This window comes from Diadema antillarum, unplaced genomic scaffold (genome assembly GCF_040938485.1).
Source record: "Diadema antillarum isolate AM-2024a unplaced genomic scaffold, OU_Dant_1.0 scf00000125, whole genome shotgun sequence".
NCBI classification, from domain to species: Eukaryota; Metazoa; Echinodermata; class Echinoidea; order Diadematoida; family Diadematidae; genus Diadema; species Diadema antillarum.
Window position 1 is genome coordinate 112,588 of NW_027271014.1, and position 21,214 is coordinate 133,801.

The 21,214-nt window shown below is 40.5% G+C and overlaps 1 protein-coding gene across 1 annotated transcript; it reads left to right on the forward strand.

Annotated features, from left to right (window-relative positions):
• The first annotated feature begins 451 nt into the window (after positions 1-451).
• On the forward strand, positions 452-17,462 carry LOC139720264 (sacsin-like). The gene is made up of 7 exons (XM_071631625.1): positions 452-874; positions 1,959-1,983; positions 3,199-3,281; positions 4,580-4,838; positions 5,387-6,529; positions 7,565-10,717; positions 10,763-17,462. The coding sequence occupies exons 1-7, from the start codon at positions 872-874 to the stop codon at positions 17,317-17,319; spliced, it is 11,223 nt and encodes a 3,740-aa protein (XP_071487726.1). The 5' UTR covers positions 452-871; the 3' UTR covers positions 17,320-17,462.
• Positions 17,463-21,214: the final 3,752 nt, after the last annotated feature.

Here is a 21,214-nt window from a genome sequence, read left to right on the forward strand (position 1 = left end):
CCCGACGTTTCAGTGATCTACTCCTCCGATTCTAATGTTTTCATGTGACAGACATTGAAATCAGGATGGAACTTCCTTTTAACTTCTGTCATTAAAGTCGATTTGAACATGGTGTGTATTCACACCTTAACCGCTCATTGAACCTCGCAGGCGCATGCCCAGCAGTGTATAGTGCTCACAGTGTTCACAGCTCATATTCGGTGGCGTGAGCCTCCTGCGTAATCTGATTATTCTGCTCTTACATGCTCTTGCTGGGTGGACGCGATTTTCTCTCCGTTTGTCTGCACGTAGGAGATCAAAGATTGGATCAACGTTGAGATTAGGAGCTAATATCATTGACAGCAGGTTGTTTAGGCGCAAAGCAGCGGTTTTCCAAAACAATATTGTCAAATGCATCGAATTAGGAATAGGTAGGTTCACTCGTGACCATCTTTCAGGGGCGAACTGCAAAGTCAGTCACAAAACTTCGGTAATATCTTCACAGTATAAATGCCTTAGTCCATCTTTGAAGTCACTTCATTGAAACGGCCCGCTAGCCACATCGTTATATAGGGAGGGGTGGAACAGTGATACCTACATATTTGATAGTTCGAAGGATTCTTCGAAAGAAGACGTCATACTACTGAGAGAACAATATAACCTAGTCGTAAGTTTTGCATCAAAGCTGTTTATATTGTGTTATGACTCCTCTTATAGATTTCAACTTTTCCATGGATGAATGAAAACCACTGTATCAGGGACACGGCATGGACAGCAGGACAGAGAGAGTCGCTTTCATACCTAGGAAGTTGCACAAACAATCAATCAGCTTGTCTCCTTTTTCGTAACTTGAACTCTACCGCTTTGAAACGTTCTGTCGACGACTTCAACCATGGTGAGTGCTTTAGCAGTTTTTTTTAAAAAGATCTGCTGCTTTAGAAACCTTCATCGTATAAGTATTACAATCTGATGCCATGACAGCCATCATTTAATTTGTTCATGTAATTACCAGTGACGTTTTGTCTCGGGAAAGCTGTGAGGTTTTTTCCGGTTAACACCTTGGCGCATTTAGATAATATCTTGATGGATTGGATTTATGCAATTCTGTAGGATGATCAGTGAGATAAATTGGCAAATATAAATGTATGAATATAGATTGTTGTAATCATGTCTTCTATGTATATATATATATTTTTTTTTTTTTTGAGGGGAGGGGGTAAAGTGCAAGGATGAATGATTAAGAAGAAAATAATAATACCTCCGAGAAAATGAGAAAATGATAGGCTACTCATAACCGTCTGTAGGTATGATGTGGTTAATAGATTGATGCCAGTGAATTATTTCAATCTAATATTAAAGGGATGATAGTATTGGTTGAGATGAGGTTTGGGTTTTTAACTTTTTACGAGATACCAAGAAACCATATGAAATACTACAGTGCATACAATTCTAAGGGAATCAAAAGTTTATTAGATGAAAATAGGTTTTGGAATGGCTGAGACATCAAAACAAAAAAAGCAAAACAAAGCGATCCTATAAAAGGTGGGTCCCACCTTTTATTAGGATTGTTTTTTTTTTTTTTGGGGGGGGGGATATTTCAGCCACCAACATATGTTAGAAAGCTGAAGTTAGGTCTCAACCAAAACTATACGATTTCCTTAATAAAATGAGCTTCAAGGAAGGAAAATTATTATTTTTTTAATTTCTGGATTTTGTTGATCATATCAAAACATTGTCCTTTTTCATAAGTCATATGGCATATGAAGTTTTGGCATCAGAGAAATAAACATTCTTCTTCTCATTCAAAATGAGTAGATTACCATATAAGCGTTGAATAGTTTGTATTTTGAAAACTTCATGTCCTGATTCAAAAGGAGTTAACGATTATGATAACACAGGATCCAGCTATATTATTACCTTCTCAACATTCTTCCCTTTATTTGTTTGTTTGTTCGTTTAATTTTCGCCGATCAACTCAGGATCCGGACCTTGATGATTCTGACCGTAAGTAAACTGTCTAATTTCTTTGAATTGAAGTGATCGTATGTTTAAATGTTACGAGAAGTTTACAAGAAATCACACGCAAACACAAACAACAAGTCGCTATATCCCACAAGCTCAAAGGGACTTACCCGCGAGTATTCTTTCGGAATGTTTAAGGATTTCTCTCACTTATAACACCGAGGTACGAGCATATTCTTCATTTTTTTCTTTCTCTTTGATTCTAACCTTTCCATCACGTTTCTTGTAGATGCAAATTGAATTTCCTTTTCTTTCTCCCTTTTTGCATTTTTATGGTGCTACTAAGAAAAAAGAATTCAAATTTTCTATAGTTGACAAATTGGCGGATTCAGACGAATTCGTCTAACTGAGAGACGAATGATTATATTTCTGCCAATGCCTTGCACATAATACAATACTTTGTCTTATCACTTCATACCCGTACAAAAATGAAACATTTCAGCACTGCTATAACGTCTTAGCGACTATTCTCTTCATTTCATATATTTCATTTCATATGTTTCATTTCCGACAAAGTATAGATTGCCCTTATTTGCATATAAAAAATGAGTACAATATGATCTTCATAGGGCCGCAGTATTATTTTTGGGGGTAATTTCTGATAGGCTTATTATTGCTTCTATGAGGAATTTGCATCTACTCGTCTTTTTGTCACTTTATTCTACATTTTTTTAATTCCAACAAAATCTAATGAGTATATCACTTTTTGATTTGAATAAAAAATAAAGACGTGCCAATAAATTGTGCTCTCAACACCAAGTACTCTCTCAAAATGCTCTCAACTCTATCTATGGCAATTCTACAAAAGACCGAAACAAGATTAACCAAAATATCATTACATAATGACTGTATCCCAAGTAGAAATAAATTGAATAAAATACCAGATCCTTTAATTACCACATTAGCAGTGACATAATTATTATAGTATAAATCTTGTGAAAATCCTGTCTTCTCATTGCATCCTCTGTGCTTTACTGAAACAATATTGATTCAACATCAAACGAAAATGATTGTCGAAATTAAGTTGATTCAAGAAGAGAAGTCTGGTACGGATGAAATCTGTTCATCAGACATCAAAAGGATAGTATGAATTTAGCAGAAGTGACAAAATATTCATGGAGCATTATATTCATGCCAATCACTCTTTTGATTAAAAGCCATTCCCATATCTGTTCTTTGGAAATTATTTCTTCTTAGACCAATTTGGTATAACGGTACCTCCGCTCGTAACTTACCTGAAGAAGATTCTGCGAGATTACAGTGATGGTCAGATAATAAAGGTAAATGCTTTGACCCCGTACAACTATATTTTGCACGTTTCTGATATCTCGTATGATAATATGTGCAGTACTTTGTATATTCATAACCTCTGACGGAGTAGCTGTGGAATGTTACACGGAGAGAGATATGACAAGTGTATTTCAGGTTCTTCTTCAAGCAAATCGATTTGGAAAATTAAAAGTTCAAGGAAAGTATCAATGGAGAGAACATGTAACAATCCTTTAGTCTCTTCTGTCAATCAGCAAAATAATATGTTATCAAAATGTACTCTTTTTAGATCAAGTGGTGAATAATTGGTAAATGAAATAATTAAATCCGTTTTCCATGTCCTAAATTTAGACCCTTCCCAGCGCTTAGATCAAGTTTGGATTATCATGTTTTACCAACGATGCCCTCTTCAAACAGCTTAGTAGGTAACTGGCAGTGCTGAGTTAATGATATAACAACAGGGTCCATTTCAATAGATTAAGAAGGCTTACCGTGCATACCCAGGCATATACACGTATAGTAATTATTCTCATTTTTTTTTTTTGGTCATTCAGGAGATCAAGCGCGTATTTAATATGTTAAGGGCCAAGAGGCAGTGTGCAACGTATATTCCAGAGGTTCAAAAATGAAACATTTTGGCTCTGTAAAATAAGAGATGAACGTGTATCGATGCGTTTCATTAGACTATACACTAGACTTGACTTCTTTTTTTTTTTCACCACGAGGAGCAACATATTGAGTGCGATGATACACTGCAAAAAGTCCGGTGTTGAATATGAAACACCGAGCTGATGTTAAATTTCCGGTGTTCATTTGCAGTGTTAGATTAACACCTCCGGGTGTCACTTCAAAATATAAAATTGTTTGCTGAATAGTTTCTTAGTTACTGTTCTTTTTGTTGATTTTGAACTAAAAAAAAGGTGTGAACACTTTTACACCACAGTAACACCAGTTGGTGTGGTCTCCTGTTGAAGCTGGGCGGGTGTTATACCATTGACATTAACACCAGCAATATCAAATCAACACCATGTGGCGTCATTGTTGAATTAACATCAGCGAAGTGTCAAAAATATCACCAGCTGCAGTGTCAAATTAACACCACGAAGTGCCAGGTGAACACTTTTCAACACCATCACAACATACTTTCTACACCTGTGGGTGTGGTCCTCTGTTGACTCTTGATCGGTGCTAGAGTTAACACCCATGGCTTTAAATCTAAAGCGATGTTTTTACAGTGTATACTCTTTGAATTCCATGCTTTTGAAGGAGGATCGTTACTTGGGTATACTTTTTTTTTGCCTTTAAAAAGGAAATTCTCCAAAATGCTGAAGACGCTGGAGCAGAGAAGGTTAAATTTCTCTACGATGTCAGACAGTATGGTACACAAACGCTATTCAGTGAATCCCTGGCACCGTACCAGGGCCCCGCCTTGTACTCCTATAACAGTGCCAAATTCAAGCAAAAGGACTGGGAGGGAATACAGAAGCCAGCACGCAGCAACAAACAGGAAGACCCTCTCAAGGTCGGCAGATTTGGCATCGGTTTCAACTCCGTGTACCACATTACAGGTAATGCTTGTTCTGTTAATTTGTTATGGAATAAACATTATGTATGTTGTAGGTAATGGCGCATTGTTTCATTGAGATGACAGATTCAGCGACATTCGCTTCCTGTAAGAAATTAAACTTAAGTACATATCATGATAACGGTTGTATCAAGAGCAAAAGTAATTTTTAACTCTCGAACAATCTGTAACGAGAGGAAAATGTGTGATTGGAAAAGAAAGCAAAGACAAAACAATCTACTAACAGCAGATTTAAACAACTGAAAATGAAGCATTATATATGCATATGATAATAGCAATGATTGCAATAATCACAAATAGGAATATTTGATATGTCTTTCGGGTAATGGCGACTGTAAGTGGTAAAATTTCAGTCATAGCGATAATGACTTATATAATGTGTGCGTCCTTAGCATATTTTTTCTTTATCATGCAGTAGAATCGACCGAGGAATGCCCAATATATCATATGATACTCTAAAGAGCATACTAAACTTTGCTGTTAATAAACCTGTGCATAATGTTTTATGGGAGCTTTAACTTTACTTTGCAGACCTACCGAGCATCATGAGTGATCACAGTGTAGCCTTCTTAGATCCACTGGAGAGCCATTTCAGGATTCGCCGACGTCCTCAGACCGGATTTCGGTTTAACCTTCAAAACTCAAAAGATCAACAAATATTTAATGCTTGCGAGGACCAGTTCCAACCTTATCGAGGCCTTTTCGATGATGTAGAAGACGGGATCAGTGCTGGATATTTCGATGGGACATTGTTTAGATTCCCGCTCCGCACAACTGAAAGTGATCTCTGCAGCAAAGTATACACAAATGAAAAAAAGATGGATGATCTCCTTGACGCTTTCCTCGCCGACGCGGATGTAGTGATGCTCTTTTTACGTTCGTTGAGAGAAGTTGAAGTTTTAAAGCGAACGGCTGAACAGGATTCCCGTCTCATCGCCAGTGTGAAAGCAACTGTGACGTCTCATGAGGAGCTATCGATTGAACGAGATCAATTCACACTACAATTGAGGGAGTATTGCTCCAAAGGTGTAACTGATCGAGAAGATCTTCACATATCGCGGGATGTTACAATAAGTTCTGAAAACTTGGAAGGTTCACAGACTTCTCGTTGGATTGTGTGCCACCATATCGCAGGTGCCTCTATGAGTTCACAGCTTTCTACTATGGCAGCTGAGCAAAAATTTCTGCCATGGACGGGTATTGCCGCTCCTATCAATACCACAGAAGATGACAGATATTCAGGAAGGGTGTTTTGTTTCCTACCACTTCCACCGGGAGAAGAAAGCCGCACTGGATTACCAGTCCATCTGCATGGGTTCTTTGGACTTCAGAGTGACCGCCGGGCAATCAAGTGGCCTGGTCCAGACCAGACGGACGTCCCGGCGAAATGGAACGAATTGCTTGTGAGAGAACTTATTCCATCCCTATACGTGAAAGCGATAACGACTGCCATTGACAAAAAAGACATCAGCGTGGAGAGCATCTACCGCACATGGCCTGATGAGCCATACGTTCTTGAGAAGTGGAAGATTATTCCAGAGCCTTTCTTCAATGCACTGTTTGAAGAACGTGTCATACACAGTGAGAACAATGGATGGCTGAGAGTTGAAGATGTCATCTTGAAGGATTTGTCCGTGGGAGGAGACATGGAAACGGTAGTATTGAAATGCCTACGTATAGCTAATCACCCGTACGCGTCACTCCCCGAGGTCTGCATGAAGTGCATTATAAAATACTTTAAAGGAAATGTCATCACAACAACCCCGTCGGTCCTTCGACGCTGCATCCGCCACAATGAAGCTGTTCTCGAAGATCTCGACAGTCATGAGAAGCTTTTGCTTCTCGAGTATATCATGTCCGACAGATATTTCTCTGAGCTCACCGCATTGCCATTACTCCCTCTCGATGACGGCAGTTTCGTCCCATTTGAAGATTCCGACGCAAAAGTCTACATTCCAACTGCTCAATTTCCTCGCGCTCTCATTCCTGGAGAATATCAGTCTTTCATCCGAAGATCAGAATCACAGCCACTTCAAAATCTCCTCATCGAAGTCAGTAAGTAGGCCTGTAATCCCTCTCGTCCATTTTCACTCTGCTAAAAATGTGTTTACATAACATGTTTCCGAAGGAAAAGTAAGAAATGCAGTCACTGCTCTGATTGCGATCTAAGGCAATGATATTCACAAATACGTATCGGTACACATATCAATGTATATATATAGATATACATAAACATGGTCAATTTTGTGTGAATTACCTGTGCCCAGGGATACCTTACAGCTAATCTTTTTACTGTCTGATACATCCCTTCTTAGGGATTTATCGTCTTCTTAGACTTTGAATGCTAAAATGTGACTTTTTTCAAGGAGACATCATTATAGTCTAAATATGTATGAATGACAGTTGACCGTCACTAATTGAAGGAGATTACTATGTTTGTTCGTTTTTCTATTTCCCTTTATTTAACAGCTAAAACTGGTCAATTTCAGCTGGAGGTTTTGACCCTGGAGGCAGTTGCTGCTCTTCTTAAAAGAGGTTTGCAGAACTGGGAGAACAGAACGGTCCTGTGGCAGCCGGGAATTGGCAACCACCCTCCCGCTGACTGGTTGAAAACAATCTGGAACATGTTGTACACGGAGAGTAGAGACAGTCTGTCCCTTTTTGAAGGGATGCCTCTCATCCCACTTCCCCATGGAAATGCTTCTGAAGTTGCTCTCAAGCCACTTTCCAAAGTATCTACTTTGATTGTCAGAAATAACGGAAAGTTGACTCTGGATAAACATCTTGAAGAGGTCCTCGTCAAACTTGGCATAGACACACTGGACTGTACAGATTACGTCATCCGACACCCGTCTACACTATCTCAGGGATATATTCATTTACCGGTTCCTGATGGGATACTGAGAGCAACTTTGAACACAGACCATGCTTCTCTTGCCAACAAGTTGCGCGACCTCAAGGATAGGGAACGTGAGCTTTTCATTGAGTGTATCGGAAACGCTACAATCAATTTCTTAGTTCATAATATATTGCAGTCTCTTCCACTCTTCAAGACTTTTCAGGGCTCTGGTGTATCATATTCATCGATAGTGAGTGCAAGGGAATCAATTGGTTACATTGGCACTTCTGAGCATGAATCTGGAAAGCTCCCTCACCCAGTCAAGTTGCAAAGACCTGTCATTATGGCACAACACAGTTCAAAACCTCTCATGGGAAAACTGAAAATAGTACCTACGTCAAATTTCAATGTGATCATGCATGTTGTGCGAGAAATAGATGAAGGTGATGTGTATAACCAATCTGAGGTTCGAAGTGTAATACTGTGGCTCCTCCGGCACTGGGATGAAATAAAACGTGAATGTGAATCAAGCAGGCATGTGCTTCAAAGGCTGAAGTTTGTTCCTACTGACGGTCTCAGTTCAACACTGAAATCACCTTCTGAACTGCTTGACGTGCGAGATCCAACACTTCAAGAGCTCTTTGTGGGTAAGGGATTCTTTCCAGTTCAACCGTTCACGGGTCCAGAAGTTCTTTCAGCTCTGGGCCAACTTGGCATGCGAGCCCAGGATAGGGTAACTGCAGACGAGGCAATCATATGTCTCGACATCGTCTCTGAGTCCAACACTGCTGATTTCGCTCTCTGCTTCCTGAAGTTCCTTGCCAACAATCGACATCTTATGACTAGCTATTCGTCGCGAACCTCTTGCACTGTTGGAGCATACATGAAGAATAAACGCTGCATCCCTTACGCGCAAATTCAGCCCTCATTCTATCCCAGACAGCTCCAGTGGCACCACATTCCATCTTCATGCCTTTCCACTCCAAATGAGACCCTCCTACTGTCAAGAGAGAATTCCATGCTATGTGGCTCAGTACTTCCACTCGCCGCAGCGGGCAACAAACTCCTCCCAGTATTCAGTGATCTTCAAATGGCTTCTAAGAAACCAACTTTACAAATTGTGATTGTCCAGCTGAGGGAATGTGTCCAACTCACTCAAGAGTGCCGTGAAGCAGATGTCATAGAACTTGCACCAACGGTAAAAATCATATATGATTTCCTCTTGAATGAATGGCGTGAACAAGGAGATAGTGTGGTAGACGAATTGAAAGCCATTGGTCCTGTAATATGGAACGGTGAAGGGTTTTCAAACCCAAGACAAATGTGTATTAACGAGCTTCCGTTTGATTTATCGCCATACATGACACAAATTCCTCCTGCCATGCGTAAATTTGCTGAACTTTTTCGCGCTGTTGGAGTGATATTGACAGTGAAAACCGATGCGGAATCAATGATCGACATTATGCATGAAGTGAAGGCATCATGTGACCAATCAAGAGGACAGGACACCGCCTTTCATGCAAAGCAACTTCGTCTTGTCATGCAAATCCTGAAACAGCTCCAAACAATTGGAGAACTGCCAAAATATTTGCAAGATCGTATACTGGTCCCAATAGAAGCTGGAGGATGTAATTTGATACCAGTAGCGGAGAGCGCATTTGTTGATAAACCTTGGCTAAAATCAGACGTCAATGATGAACAATATGAAGAGGGAGAAACGTTTACCTTTGTTAGTCCTCTTGTAACAGCGGACCTTGCTGACTTTTTGCACGTCCCTCCACTCAGTCGTTTGCTTGTTGATGCTGACGATCTAGATGGGATAATCCCCATGGGCCAGACGGAACCTCTGACTGTTCGGATCAGCAACATTCTGAAGAATACATATGAAGACTCGGCTATTTTCAAAGAAATGATACAGAATGCTGAGGATGCTGGTGCCACAGAGGTTCGATTTCTGGTTGACATGAGAAAAAACATCAATAGTATGGAAAAGCTCTTTGATGAAGGGATGAAGTCCTGCCAAGGTCCTGCTCTGTGGATTTTCAATGATGCTGTATTCACAGACGAAGATTTCACAAATATTCTCCGTCTTGGTTGCCGAACGAAGGAGAAGAATCCAGAAAAGATTGGAAGGTTTGGGATAGGTTTTAACTCAGTGTATAACCTGACGGATGTGCCTTGCTTTGTAAGTAGGAAGTTTATTCAGTACTTCGATCCCCAAACAACTCACCTAGGTAACATCCTTCCAGATAAATCTCAACCCGGCCTGAGAGTGAATCTCCAACGAACTAAGCAACTGCGGAGATTTTCAGATCAGTTCATGCCTTTCAATGGGGTATTTGGCTTTCAGACTGCAGACCCGTTCCACTACGACGGGACACTCTTCCGGCTTCCGTTACGGAGTGAAGAGGCAGCACGAAAAAGTGAGCTCAGCAGGGAAAATTATGACGACATTAGACTTAAAGAGCTGTTGTTTAAGATGTGGGAATCGTGTGGAAGCGTACTTATTTTCACAAGGGCAGTCATGAAAGTTTCGATGTATTACCTCTCAGCGGAGACGACTGATGCTTCAAGGGCTGTAATGCTTTTCAGCACAGAAAAACGCGTATGTGGAAACACCTTCAAGGATAACATAACATTCAGTAGAGACTCAATTTCACAGGAAATGACTCATTCAGGCGCAGACTATTTCCAAATGAAGACAACGATGTTAAAGACCACATTCACTTCGATCAGGGCTACGTGTGAGGGATCGGAAGCAACAGAGAGGATGGCAGCAGAGGAGTCTGAAATGGGACTCTCTCCAAGGGGAGAAGTTGCAATGGCCCTTCTGGACTCACGTCCCTCCGAAATTCAGGGAGAGGTGTACTGCTACCTACCATTGTCCATGCAAAGTATGTTGCCTGTACATGTCAATGGGGCTTTTGCTGTGACTGACAATAGACAACACCTCTACAAATCAACGATTGAAGGTATGGGGATACGTGCCAAATGGAACCACCTTCTCCTAGTAGACGTTGTATGCAGAGCCTATATATACTTGTTATCTGATTAAAACTTTGTCAAAGTATTTAGAGGCAAGTATGGTTCGGTATCGTATGATTCCCTGTGGCCCGATGCTGAAATGATGCCATGGGATGGAGACTGTTCCGCATTATTTGATGCATTCTACCGGGCAGTGGTACATGGATCGCCGCAACCCGCGCTTTTCTGGAAAGATGGAAGGACTTTGAAATTCAACGACCTTGTGTTTTTGAGTCCAGAACTTCAAGAGGAAGATAGCATAAAGGCTGTGACAACTACCATTTTAGAAACCTTTCGCCATAATTTCACTGTTGTCGAAGTCAGCGACAAAACACGGCGTGCTTTCATACGCTCGGGGCTTGAATATGAGCTACTGAAAAGAACGTTTGATCATGAAATGTTTTTTGACGAAATTTTCTTACCGCAACTCTTCCGTGTACCAGATGATCACAGAAACACCATAATACTGTATGCTCTGAACTCTAGGAAATACAATCTGCACCAGAAATTGAAAGACATTCAATGCATACCCGTGTCAGGAGAAAAAACTTTGCTACGGACACCGAAAGATCTCGTACATCCGGAACGCAAAGCAGCTAAGCTCTTTTCGGAAGCAGATTGTGTCTTTCCTCAGAAAGAATTCACATCCACTCAAACCTTAGCCGCTCTTGAAGAGCTTGGAATGACAACTGATTGTATTTCTGCAGAGAGATTCTTGACACAATGTGAATCAGTAGCACGTTTGTGTGCAGAGAAAGACGGCAATGCATTGCGGAGATCTCAGGAATTGATTATTTATCTGTCAGAGATGCTGTCCAGAGATGTATGGGGAAATAACAATTTCCCCAAGAAACGACTGATCAAGATAGCCTTTCTACCCGTTGTCTCAGATGGCAGCACCGTGTTTCCTTTCCTTCCATGGATATCTTTTGATAGCTACATGCCTGCCAACAGCATTTACTGTCTTCTGCACAGAAATCTTGTAAGTAGTGTAGCCCCAGTCCTTCATGAGTGTGATGCATGGCGAATGCCACGTAATGTGTCATGTTTCCTTGGCATTGATGAGAGGAAGCCGACACTTCAAGAAGTCATGAGTCAACTACGGAACATCCGCAGTCACGTCGAGAATGGAAATGTTTCACATGACACTATGATCACTTGTGGCAAAATCTACAAGTATTTGAACAAAGCATGTAGACGAAATCCACAGAAAGAACTCATGACATCACTCAAAGAAGATAAATGGATTCTGATCAACAAACTATTTGTGTCCCCCTTGAGAGTGGCAAAATCAGTCACCCATTACCTTGAACCCTACTTGTTTAAGCTTCCTTCAGAGTTAGCTCCTTACTCCAACCTTGTTCAAATCGCGGGAATTCAGAATACTTTCAAGGCTAGTGACTACCAGAAAGTGCTTCAGGAAATCTACACTTGTAGTGAAGGAAAACCGTTACAAACCTCTGAAGTTGCTGTTGCGATTTCCATTGCACGTCTTCTCGGAGAAACCTGCATTGCTGGAAATGCTCCCGTGTCATATTTCCCAGATGACTCAAATGTGATGAGGCCATCCACAGATCTGTGTTACGACGATGCTGACTGGGTAAATAGTGAAGACGGTCAACTTAATTACTGCCACCATGACATCAGTATCTTTTTGGCAAGGCAGCTAAATATCAGAGACATCCGCCAGCAAATGCTAGAGCCGCATGCAGAAAATCTACCCGGTGAAGAATTTGGTCAACGCGTAAACTTGACACCCCGGATTAAGCGCATTCTCGAGTCGTACTCGGGCAAGGAAGCCGTTCTCAAGGAACTGCTTCAAAATGCGGATGATGCCGGCGCGACTGAAATCCATATCTTGTACGACCCCCGTAGTCATGGGAATAAGGTTTTCTCAGACAATATGGAGCCTCTGCAAGGTCCCGCACTTTGTGTTTTCAACAATCAGTCATTTTCTCGCAAGGATATCATGGGAATACAAGACCTTGGCGAAGGAAGCAAACGAAATGAAATGAGCAAGATCGGTCGCTTTGGAGTTGGCTTCAACACGGTGTATCATCTCAGTGATTGTCCAAGTTTCATAACTGACGGGCGAACGCTGTGCATATTTGATCCACTTCTGACCCACATTCCAGGAGCATCATCCTATAGCCCAGGTCGCCTATATAACATAACGGACAAAATGCGCCAAACGTACACAGATGTTTTCCCATGCTATCTAGAAGACAAACTTGCTGAAACGCACGATCACTACACTGTTTTCCGCTTTCCGCTCAGAACGAAAGCATCTGAAATCAGCAACGAAGTCTGGAACGAGGACAAGATAAAAACACTGCTGAAAGAATTTGAAGACACAGCATCAGAGAGTCTTCTCTTTCTACAAAATGTCAAAATGATCAAACTATCAGAGGTCACGACAGGAGGTGTTCTAACATCTACACGAACAGTTCACGTGGAAACTAAACCATCCGAAGAGAAAAAGAAGAATGATTTCTACGCTCGTGTATCTGAATATATCGGAGGGGCCAGTACAGGGCAAGATGTTACGGAGTTGATGCCTGCGTGCTACGAAGTTTATCTGCATAGCATGTCAAAGATTGAACGTTGGATGATATGTCAACATCTTGGACGTAGTGAAGGTAGTAAAATAGATGAAAAATCGGTAAGATATAAACTTCTACCTATCGGAGGGGTTGCTGCTCGTTTGTCTGGCGGAAGATTGAGAGGGAAAGCATACTGTTTCCTGCCTCTTCCTATCAACACGGAATTACCAGTCCATGTTCATGGTTACTTTGCTCTGGATCACGAGAGCAGAAGACATCTGTGGCAAAGTACAAATGATGATTTTCAAACCACGTGGAATCAGCAGCTCTGTGAGCACGTTATTGTACCCTCCTACATAAAGCTCCTGTCGGGGATCCGTGACTCTTTCAGTGATCAACATAAGTGGTTCATGCCTATCTCACATGAGAGGACAGGAGGTGCGCTCAAGATATTAGATGTCTACCACGGTTTCTTCCCACTGCATGGAAGTGATAGGTATTGGAAGAATCTCGTTTGTAGCATCTACGAAGCGATCGTTCGTACCAGGTGTATGCTTTTCCCAGTTCTCGAGCCAAGTGATGAGAACAACTTCCTTCTGACATGGAAGACACCCGTGTCACCTTTTGTCTTGGATGCGCATGGAAACATGTCTGACGTTGGATTCTTCACCAGGCTGAATGAGGAAAAGAAGTCTTTCTCTCTGAAGGAGATTCTTCAGAGGACCGGATTTCCCATCATTGAGTCTCCTGCGTTGGTTGTTTCGAACATTATTAAGGCATCAGCAAATTGCAACAAAAGCAGCACATTGTTTGAAGTTCTGGAAGTCAAGCCGTCGGCTGTGGTAACTTACCTAGGTAGAAGTAATCGACTTAGCTCTCAACTTCCTATTTCAATTTCACAATCAGTGCTCCAAGACAAAGAACATTTGGCCGTACTCATCGAGTATTGCACATCAGTGTGTCATCTTGAACTTCATGGACTTCCACTGCTACTCACTCAGGATGGTATGCTGAGGATCTTTTCCGAATGGGAACCTGTCTTTAAGTCACCCTATGCCTACCTTTTCCCCAAACATTCGATGAGTTTTCTTCACGCACACTTTCTCCACAAATTACCAGCAAACCAGAAGGTATTCAGGGACCTCAATATCCTTGCTATTGCTGAGATGGTAAGTGTGAATGCCCCTTTCTTAAAGATCCCATTAGACGATTACTTGCCTTTTGATGGTAGACTAACAGTGGAATGGTTCAAGCACTTGTGGGATCTGTTAGAGTATCAATACACATTTGCAAAGAAAACTGACTTGTTCATCAATGGAATCACGGAAAAGTTCGGGGACTGCGCAATACTGCCCACAGTTCCACTTTTGCCACACACTCGATTCTCGAGAAGGAATCATGAAATCTGCTTGGTGCCTCTAAGGATTTCTTTCACTGTCTTTCTTTCTAGCACTCATATGACCACATCCCTTTCTTCAGCGCTGCAAACATTAGGTATTCTCAAGATTGCAAGTGACTTTGCTTCACGGCCTTTAATTAGCAGGCTAGCCTGTGACATTGATTCTAAAGACAAGATCTTCAAGCTCCTTGAGTATTTGCTTTCTGAAGACGTTCTAGCTCGTTTCCAAAACCTTACCAAGACTCAGCATGCTGAGATACTAAGTTTTTTTCAGAGTAGATGCCAATATAGGAACTACTCGCATATGAAACGTCTACCATGCTTTGAGACTATTGGCGGTGAACATGTCAGCATTGCGAACTTAACGTCTGTCTTCCTCCTACCACCAATGATTCCATCATGCGAACAAGATGCGTGGATAGACAGCTGCCCTGCAGTATTTCTAAAGCCAAGGGAGGTGTTTGCGGATCTTTATGAGGGACTTGACTTGTCTGAAGGTAATTTATTTAAGATCTATGCCAAGTTCATCTTACCATGTTTTTGGAACATGACGCTAGAAGGTCGTCTTGCACACCTACTGACCATTAAGGCTGCACTCTCATCGGACGGCAGGAGGAAACAAAAAATTGACAATCTGCAGTTGCGAACGCTTGCTTTCATTCCAGGAGAAGATGGAGTGCTCTATACGGCATCACACTTCTTTGATCCTGAGCTCGAGGTATTCAGTCTGATGAAGGCAAGGGTTGACTTCCCACCCGATACGATACGTCAAAGATTGGGTCTAAAATTTCTGAGAGAAATTGGACTGCAGACTAAAGTGACAAAGTCAATGTTCCTAACATTTGCAAGGCAAATTGAAGGAGACAGTAACGCGAAGGTGTTATCACAAAGCCTGGTTAAATGTCTGCAAAATTACTGTCACCTTCACGAAGACGATCACTTCTTAGAACAAGTGGGAAAGATTCGATTCCTTGTCAGGAGAAAGCTTGGCCAAGAACTTGAATCCATGCATCCACCAGCATCAGACGGACATTGTTGCATTATGTACTCAGGGTCAATGATAAAGAATGAGGAGCTGGTATGGACAGTACTACCCATGTTACCGCGTTATGCTGCCATCAGGACGGAGTGTTTCAAATGCGGCGTGATGGACATTCCGTCTACACTAGGTATGATCACGAACCCGAAGCTGTCAACAGTTTTAAAGCACACGTCTATCTTGTGTAAGAGTCTCAAGCAAAACGAGAGAATTCATCACCACGGAAGCGTGGGCAGCATCATGCAAAAGATTTTGACATTTTTGGCTAATCAGTGCGAGCACGATATGCTTTGCAAACCGCAGAGTAAATGTCGTCACTGTAACCTCATTGAGGAGAAACTCGGAAAAGGAAACGTTCCTCTCATTCTAGTCAAGTTCGAAAGTGCGTATGTTCTTGTAGAAGCGAAACAGATTTCCAGGACAGTGACGCGTAATCTGTCTCCATACCTGTACCAGCTTCCTGACAAATGGGGCCCCTTCTTTTGGTTATTACGGATTCTTGGAGCAACTGATAAACCATCCATAGCCCAGTATGCGTTTATCCTCAACAAACTTTTCAACATTGGAAAGGGATCAGTTCAACCGAACGTTGTTCGTTTAGTTGGTGAAGCCAGTCGGGGACTTTACAAAGAAATCCATGAATCAGATGGTCTCTCGGTTATAAGACAATTGGAAAACACTTCTACGTTGTACTTGCCATCAACACAACACGGCCTAAAGGAGTCTCACACCCTCTTTTTCAATGACGCTGAACACTTGAATGACCGCATTCCTAAGAGTGAACTACTGATACTTCAGGTATTTCATGACCAGAAAGCCATCATGAAAGACGTCATTGATAAGCTGCCAAAAAAATTTCAACCGAAATCACTGAGTGAAAGTGTAAAAGAAGTATTGGATGTAGCTGATATTACTCAAGGTAGGTGTCTACTAGCTCAGGGCGGACGTTGTGACCTCGAACGGCGTCTTGACGCTGTCTTGCATTCAGAAGAACTTTTCATCGCAATCGTCAGCATAGTGAAGCACTACAGTAATAGGGATATGAGTGAAAAGGAAAGGAAATCCATGAGAAAATGCTTGAGTCGTTTGAAAGTTTGCTGCATGCAGAGAGTTCAAGTAATCCTTCAGGTCGATGGAAAAAACATCGCCAACAGCTTTAGGAGGACACCTGCATTTGTAAGGGACACACGTCAGCTGTACGTGGTGCACACCGATGAACCAAGGACAAGGATACTATTTAGAGTAGCCAGATGTGTTAACCGTGTCTTAGGAAATATGGTTGAAGGTGAAGGACTGGCTGTTCTTCTAGTAGCTACGTCTGTGAAATCTCCTTCAGAAATTTTGTCCGTATTGTCTGAAGATGGGATAGAAGGAATAACCGGAGAGCGTGATGACTCTGACATTCGTTTCAAGGATTCGTCCCCGGATAGCATCGCAGAAGCAAAAAGGCTTGTTACTGAAGAGGTAAAGGAAGTTTTACAGTTGCCGCAAGAAGAAAAATCAAGGGCAATCAATCGCCTGATGCTGAGATGGCATCCCGACAAGCACCCAGAAGGGTTAAGTGAGCTGTTCAATGAGGCCTTCAAACATCTGACATTAGAATTGGGAAGATTATCATAGAAGGGTATCCCCCGTTTCGATAACATCTTCAGAAGGGTTAATCAGAGGGTATATAAAGATGATTGTTGACGATTCAGCATCAACGGAGGACAGATAATACGCGGATAGTTCTTGGAGATCAGGCACAGAGTCCAGGAACTGGCCATCCATTTTCGCGAAACATTCTCAAGCGCATAATTATCCCAAAGCCCGTCCATGGCTACATCAGGCATAAGGGGACTTAAAGGCTGATAAACATGAAATTGATCCAGACGACAGCGAAACCTTCCTTTCAGTTATTTACTTTCAAGTGCCTTTAAACTGTTGAAAGTGAAGTCATGGCTGCACATTAGCTTTGTACGGAGACTCCTCTCGTATCCACAATATCCGATTCTAAATAATTATGCCGCATAGTAGATTGTTCTAGAATCAGGTATCCACACGACTGCGCTTTCTCTCAAGTAAAAGAAAATAGTATTTGTAAGTCGTGAAATTTCAGCACATGAGGGCCATTCTAAATGGTCGTTGTACTTAGCGGAACACCTTTCTAGTGTACCGTGTCATGAGATATCTATCGTTTACATTGATTACATTACAGTGTGTTCACCCTCTCTGTGAAAGGGACTTTGAAATGTGTATATAGTAGGGATTTCTGTGCATCCTCACGTTTCTAGTCATGGTGCTAGTAGCCGTAATGACTGAGTAACATCTTGCCTTATTTTACAAACTGTGGTTTTGATTGATATAAAGAAACTTTGTCTCATGCAGTTCGTTTGTCTATGGACAATGAGGTATTCTACATTTACTCCACCTTTCGATTCTATGTCATATTCAATTCATATGGAGTTATTGAATTATTACATACAAGATGATCAAGCTAGAGCATGTCGTAAAGAGCTCCTCAAATTCTGTGTGACCGAGAAGAACTTTATATCTTGAGTGTATTTTGCACATGCTATAATGCCTTTTGCTGATCATGAACGTAATTTGAGTTACACGACATTTAATGCCATGCTTTAGTACAATTTGTGATACATCCTGTAACAGGATATGCGAATCATCAAAACTCGTATCTTTCTGCTTACTGTGACTCAAACACTATACCTGTTTCTAATCGGCAGGCCAAAGACGGTTACTGCCCTAGGATATTCTTTGCCTCTAATTCCAGATGAATTGAAGATGATTGCAATCGAACTTTGCGTGTTTATGTAACCTTGTGGCTGATGCTTTATCGAGCTCTGTCATATTTGGAACAAGTTTTCGTATCCCTCTCCTTTTTGTTGTTATTGCTCTTTGTTTGAAAGTGAAAAACAGATAAGCATGTCAAACGACAGCAGAAGCTGGCAAGGAAATTATTATTATTGAAAACCTATTGAAGGACCCAGTATCTTTGTACTAACGTTTTGTGCATTGTATGTAGTTGAAAGATGTCATCTACATATTTTTAAATGGAAAAGTTTGTCACAAAAGTTGTATGCCGCATTTTATGTCAAATTGAAGTGTAAAAAGTATCTTACATCAGCCGATGTTCATTTTAGCGGCTTAAAATATATGCTCGTATTTTGACATTATGAACATGAGAATTATGTAACTTCTCCAATTTCAAAGAACATGAAGGTATGTAAGCTTTAGAGGGGAAATACAGTCGCACCTTGCTAATGATGTACGTTTCCTTTTCATGCTGTAACTTGTAAACTTGATCATGTCGCACAGGTCTATCCTTTTTAATTCATATATAGTGCATTTCTTGCGATTTGAATCAATTGTTGAAATAAGTCTTGACATTTGTGTGTTGTATAATTCCTGTGATGCAGGCGTTACCACGTGCTACATATACAATTTGTTCTCTGTATTTTCCACGTAGCATCTCGTGGCAAAGAAATTCACATGAAGTGTCTGCGTGTCGACAACGTGATCTTTTCGAGCAGTTGTTTTACTTGGATGAGTCATGATTAATCTTGAAAATTACGTCGCTTTCCTAGCCAGAGGGCGGTACAACTATTGCTCACCTAACGTCGAGCTAATATCTTAACATGTGTATATCAGGTATACTGAGGCAATAAATTCATTGCATGCGTGTATGACTCATGTGCATGTGTAACGTAGCAACTATGTTTTGTCGTTTCTATGGTAGCTTTAAAGGATTAGGAATTATTTGATGATTTGATCTACCATATGAAAAAAGGTTATCTTGCGATATGGTGTACATGTATAAACTATGTATTATGATATCATAAAAGCAAGAGGGTAGGCCTACTTCGTGGATAGGAAGACGTGGACTTGATAAACGCGAATATCAGGAGTGAATGTTCTTGGAACATTGTTACTGTTCGGGAATACTACATGTTTAATTTGGTGTGGAATCCAAATGTGGTAGATGTTGAAGACGTATTATTTCATTCTGTTCAGATAAATTGTAGCACTGATAGAATATCCGAGTATTACTGATGATTTGAGGCCGAATTGCTTTGCCCTTCAAAGATATTGCTTAAAAGTAATGAAGTTGAAATAATCGCTAGCCTATATTTCCCATATCGATTGTGGTCTTTACGTTAAACCAACAGCAAACAAATGATGATCGCTTTTTAATATCTACTATGTCATCATGACGTAATGAGCACATTCATTGTGTTTGATTTGAGATACGTTGATAATTCACATTTTTAATATTACCATTTATAATTCGATTGGTTTATGAAATGACATTTCTTTTCATTATTGCCATGCGAATAAAGCAATGTACAGTTTTGGTTGTTGGCAAGGTGATGTTAAGATGATATCCATCATTCTTTGTTAATGGTACCATACGTTATGTGATGTGGAGTTTACTGTTTAGACTTTACATGTCATATTCGAAATCATGGCAGTTTTGAATGATTATTATTTTACGTTTCTTTTTGTGTTTTTGTCAGTTTTGGTCTTTATGTAGAAACAACAGCAAAAAGATGATCGACTTTGAATGTCTTTATCATGTCATTATCAAGTGAAGAGCACATTTAGTTAGTGTTTGATTTACCTCGGATAGCAGGTAATTTGTGTTTAGTATGTCTTGACTTTCACTCTCTGAATACATTGCCTTATGCGAATATTGTTAGATTTGATTAGTCTATCGAATTACTTTCATTTTCATTATTTCAACGAGGACATAGCAAATATCGCAGTATTCAAGGTATTGGCTGTTGACGAGCCAAAGGTGATGTCTAATTTCTTACATGAGTTGAGACTTGATATCAATCATTGTATGTAAATGACGTTATAGGTTTTATGATATGAAGTTTACCGTCGAGAACTGATGTCTCATAATCACTGAAATTCTAAATGATTGTAAGTTTACAATTTCTCTCATGCTTATATCAATTGTGTTCTTTTTGTAGAACAACAACGAACAGATGATCGCTTTTTAGTTTTTAACATGTCATTTAGTATGTCATGACCACATTTATCGTGTTATTCACCTACAATTGGATAATACTGGTATGTCTTTTTTTCCCCTACATTTTGCAATTGTTGATAGATTTTATCAATTTACTTAATGATATTACAGGTTCTTTCCATTATCACCATGAGGACAAAGTGAATGTCACAGCATTGGTTGTTGGCAAGGTGATGTTTATTTTTCGCATGACATTATTATTGTCTATAATTCTTTGTCAGTGATACTATAAGTTATGTGATATGAAGTTTGTCGCTGATCATTGGCATTTCATATCAATAATCATTGACATTCGAGATGACAGTGATTACTGACATATATCATGTATATATATATTATATACATTTTGCGTGCTTTTGTGGTCTTTACGTATACACAGTGACGAAAACATGATCGATTATTAGTCTTTTATACCGTGACAGGAGCGTGTATAGTATAATGACAACATTTATCGTGTTTGTTTTAGGGACAGTTAGGTAATAT

Excerpts from the sequence above, each read along its gene's own strand:
- LOC139720264 (XM_071631625.1), top strand. Across the intron at positions 3,282-4,579 it reads GTGATGGTCAGATAATAAAG|GAAATTCTCCAAAATGCTGA; the intron begins GTAAATGCTTTG and ends GCCTTTAAAAAG. Across the intron at positions 10,718-10,762 it reads TCTCCTAGTAGACGTTGTAT|TATTTAGAGGCAAGTATGGT; the intron begins GCAGAGCCTATA and ends ACTTTGTCAAAG.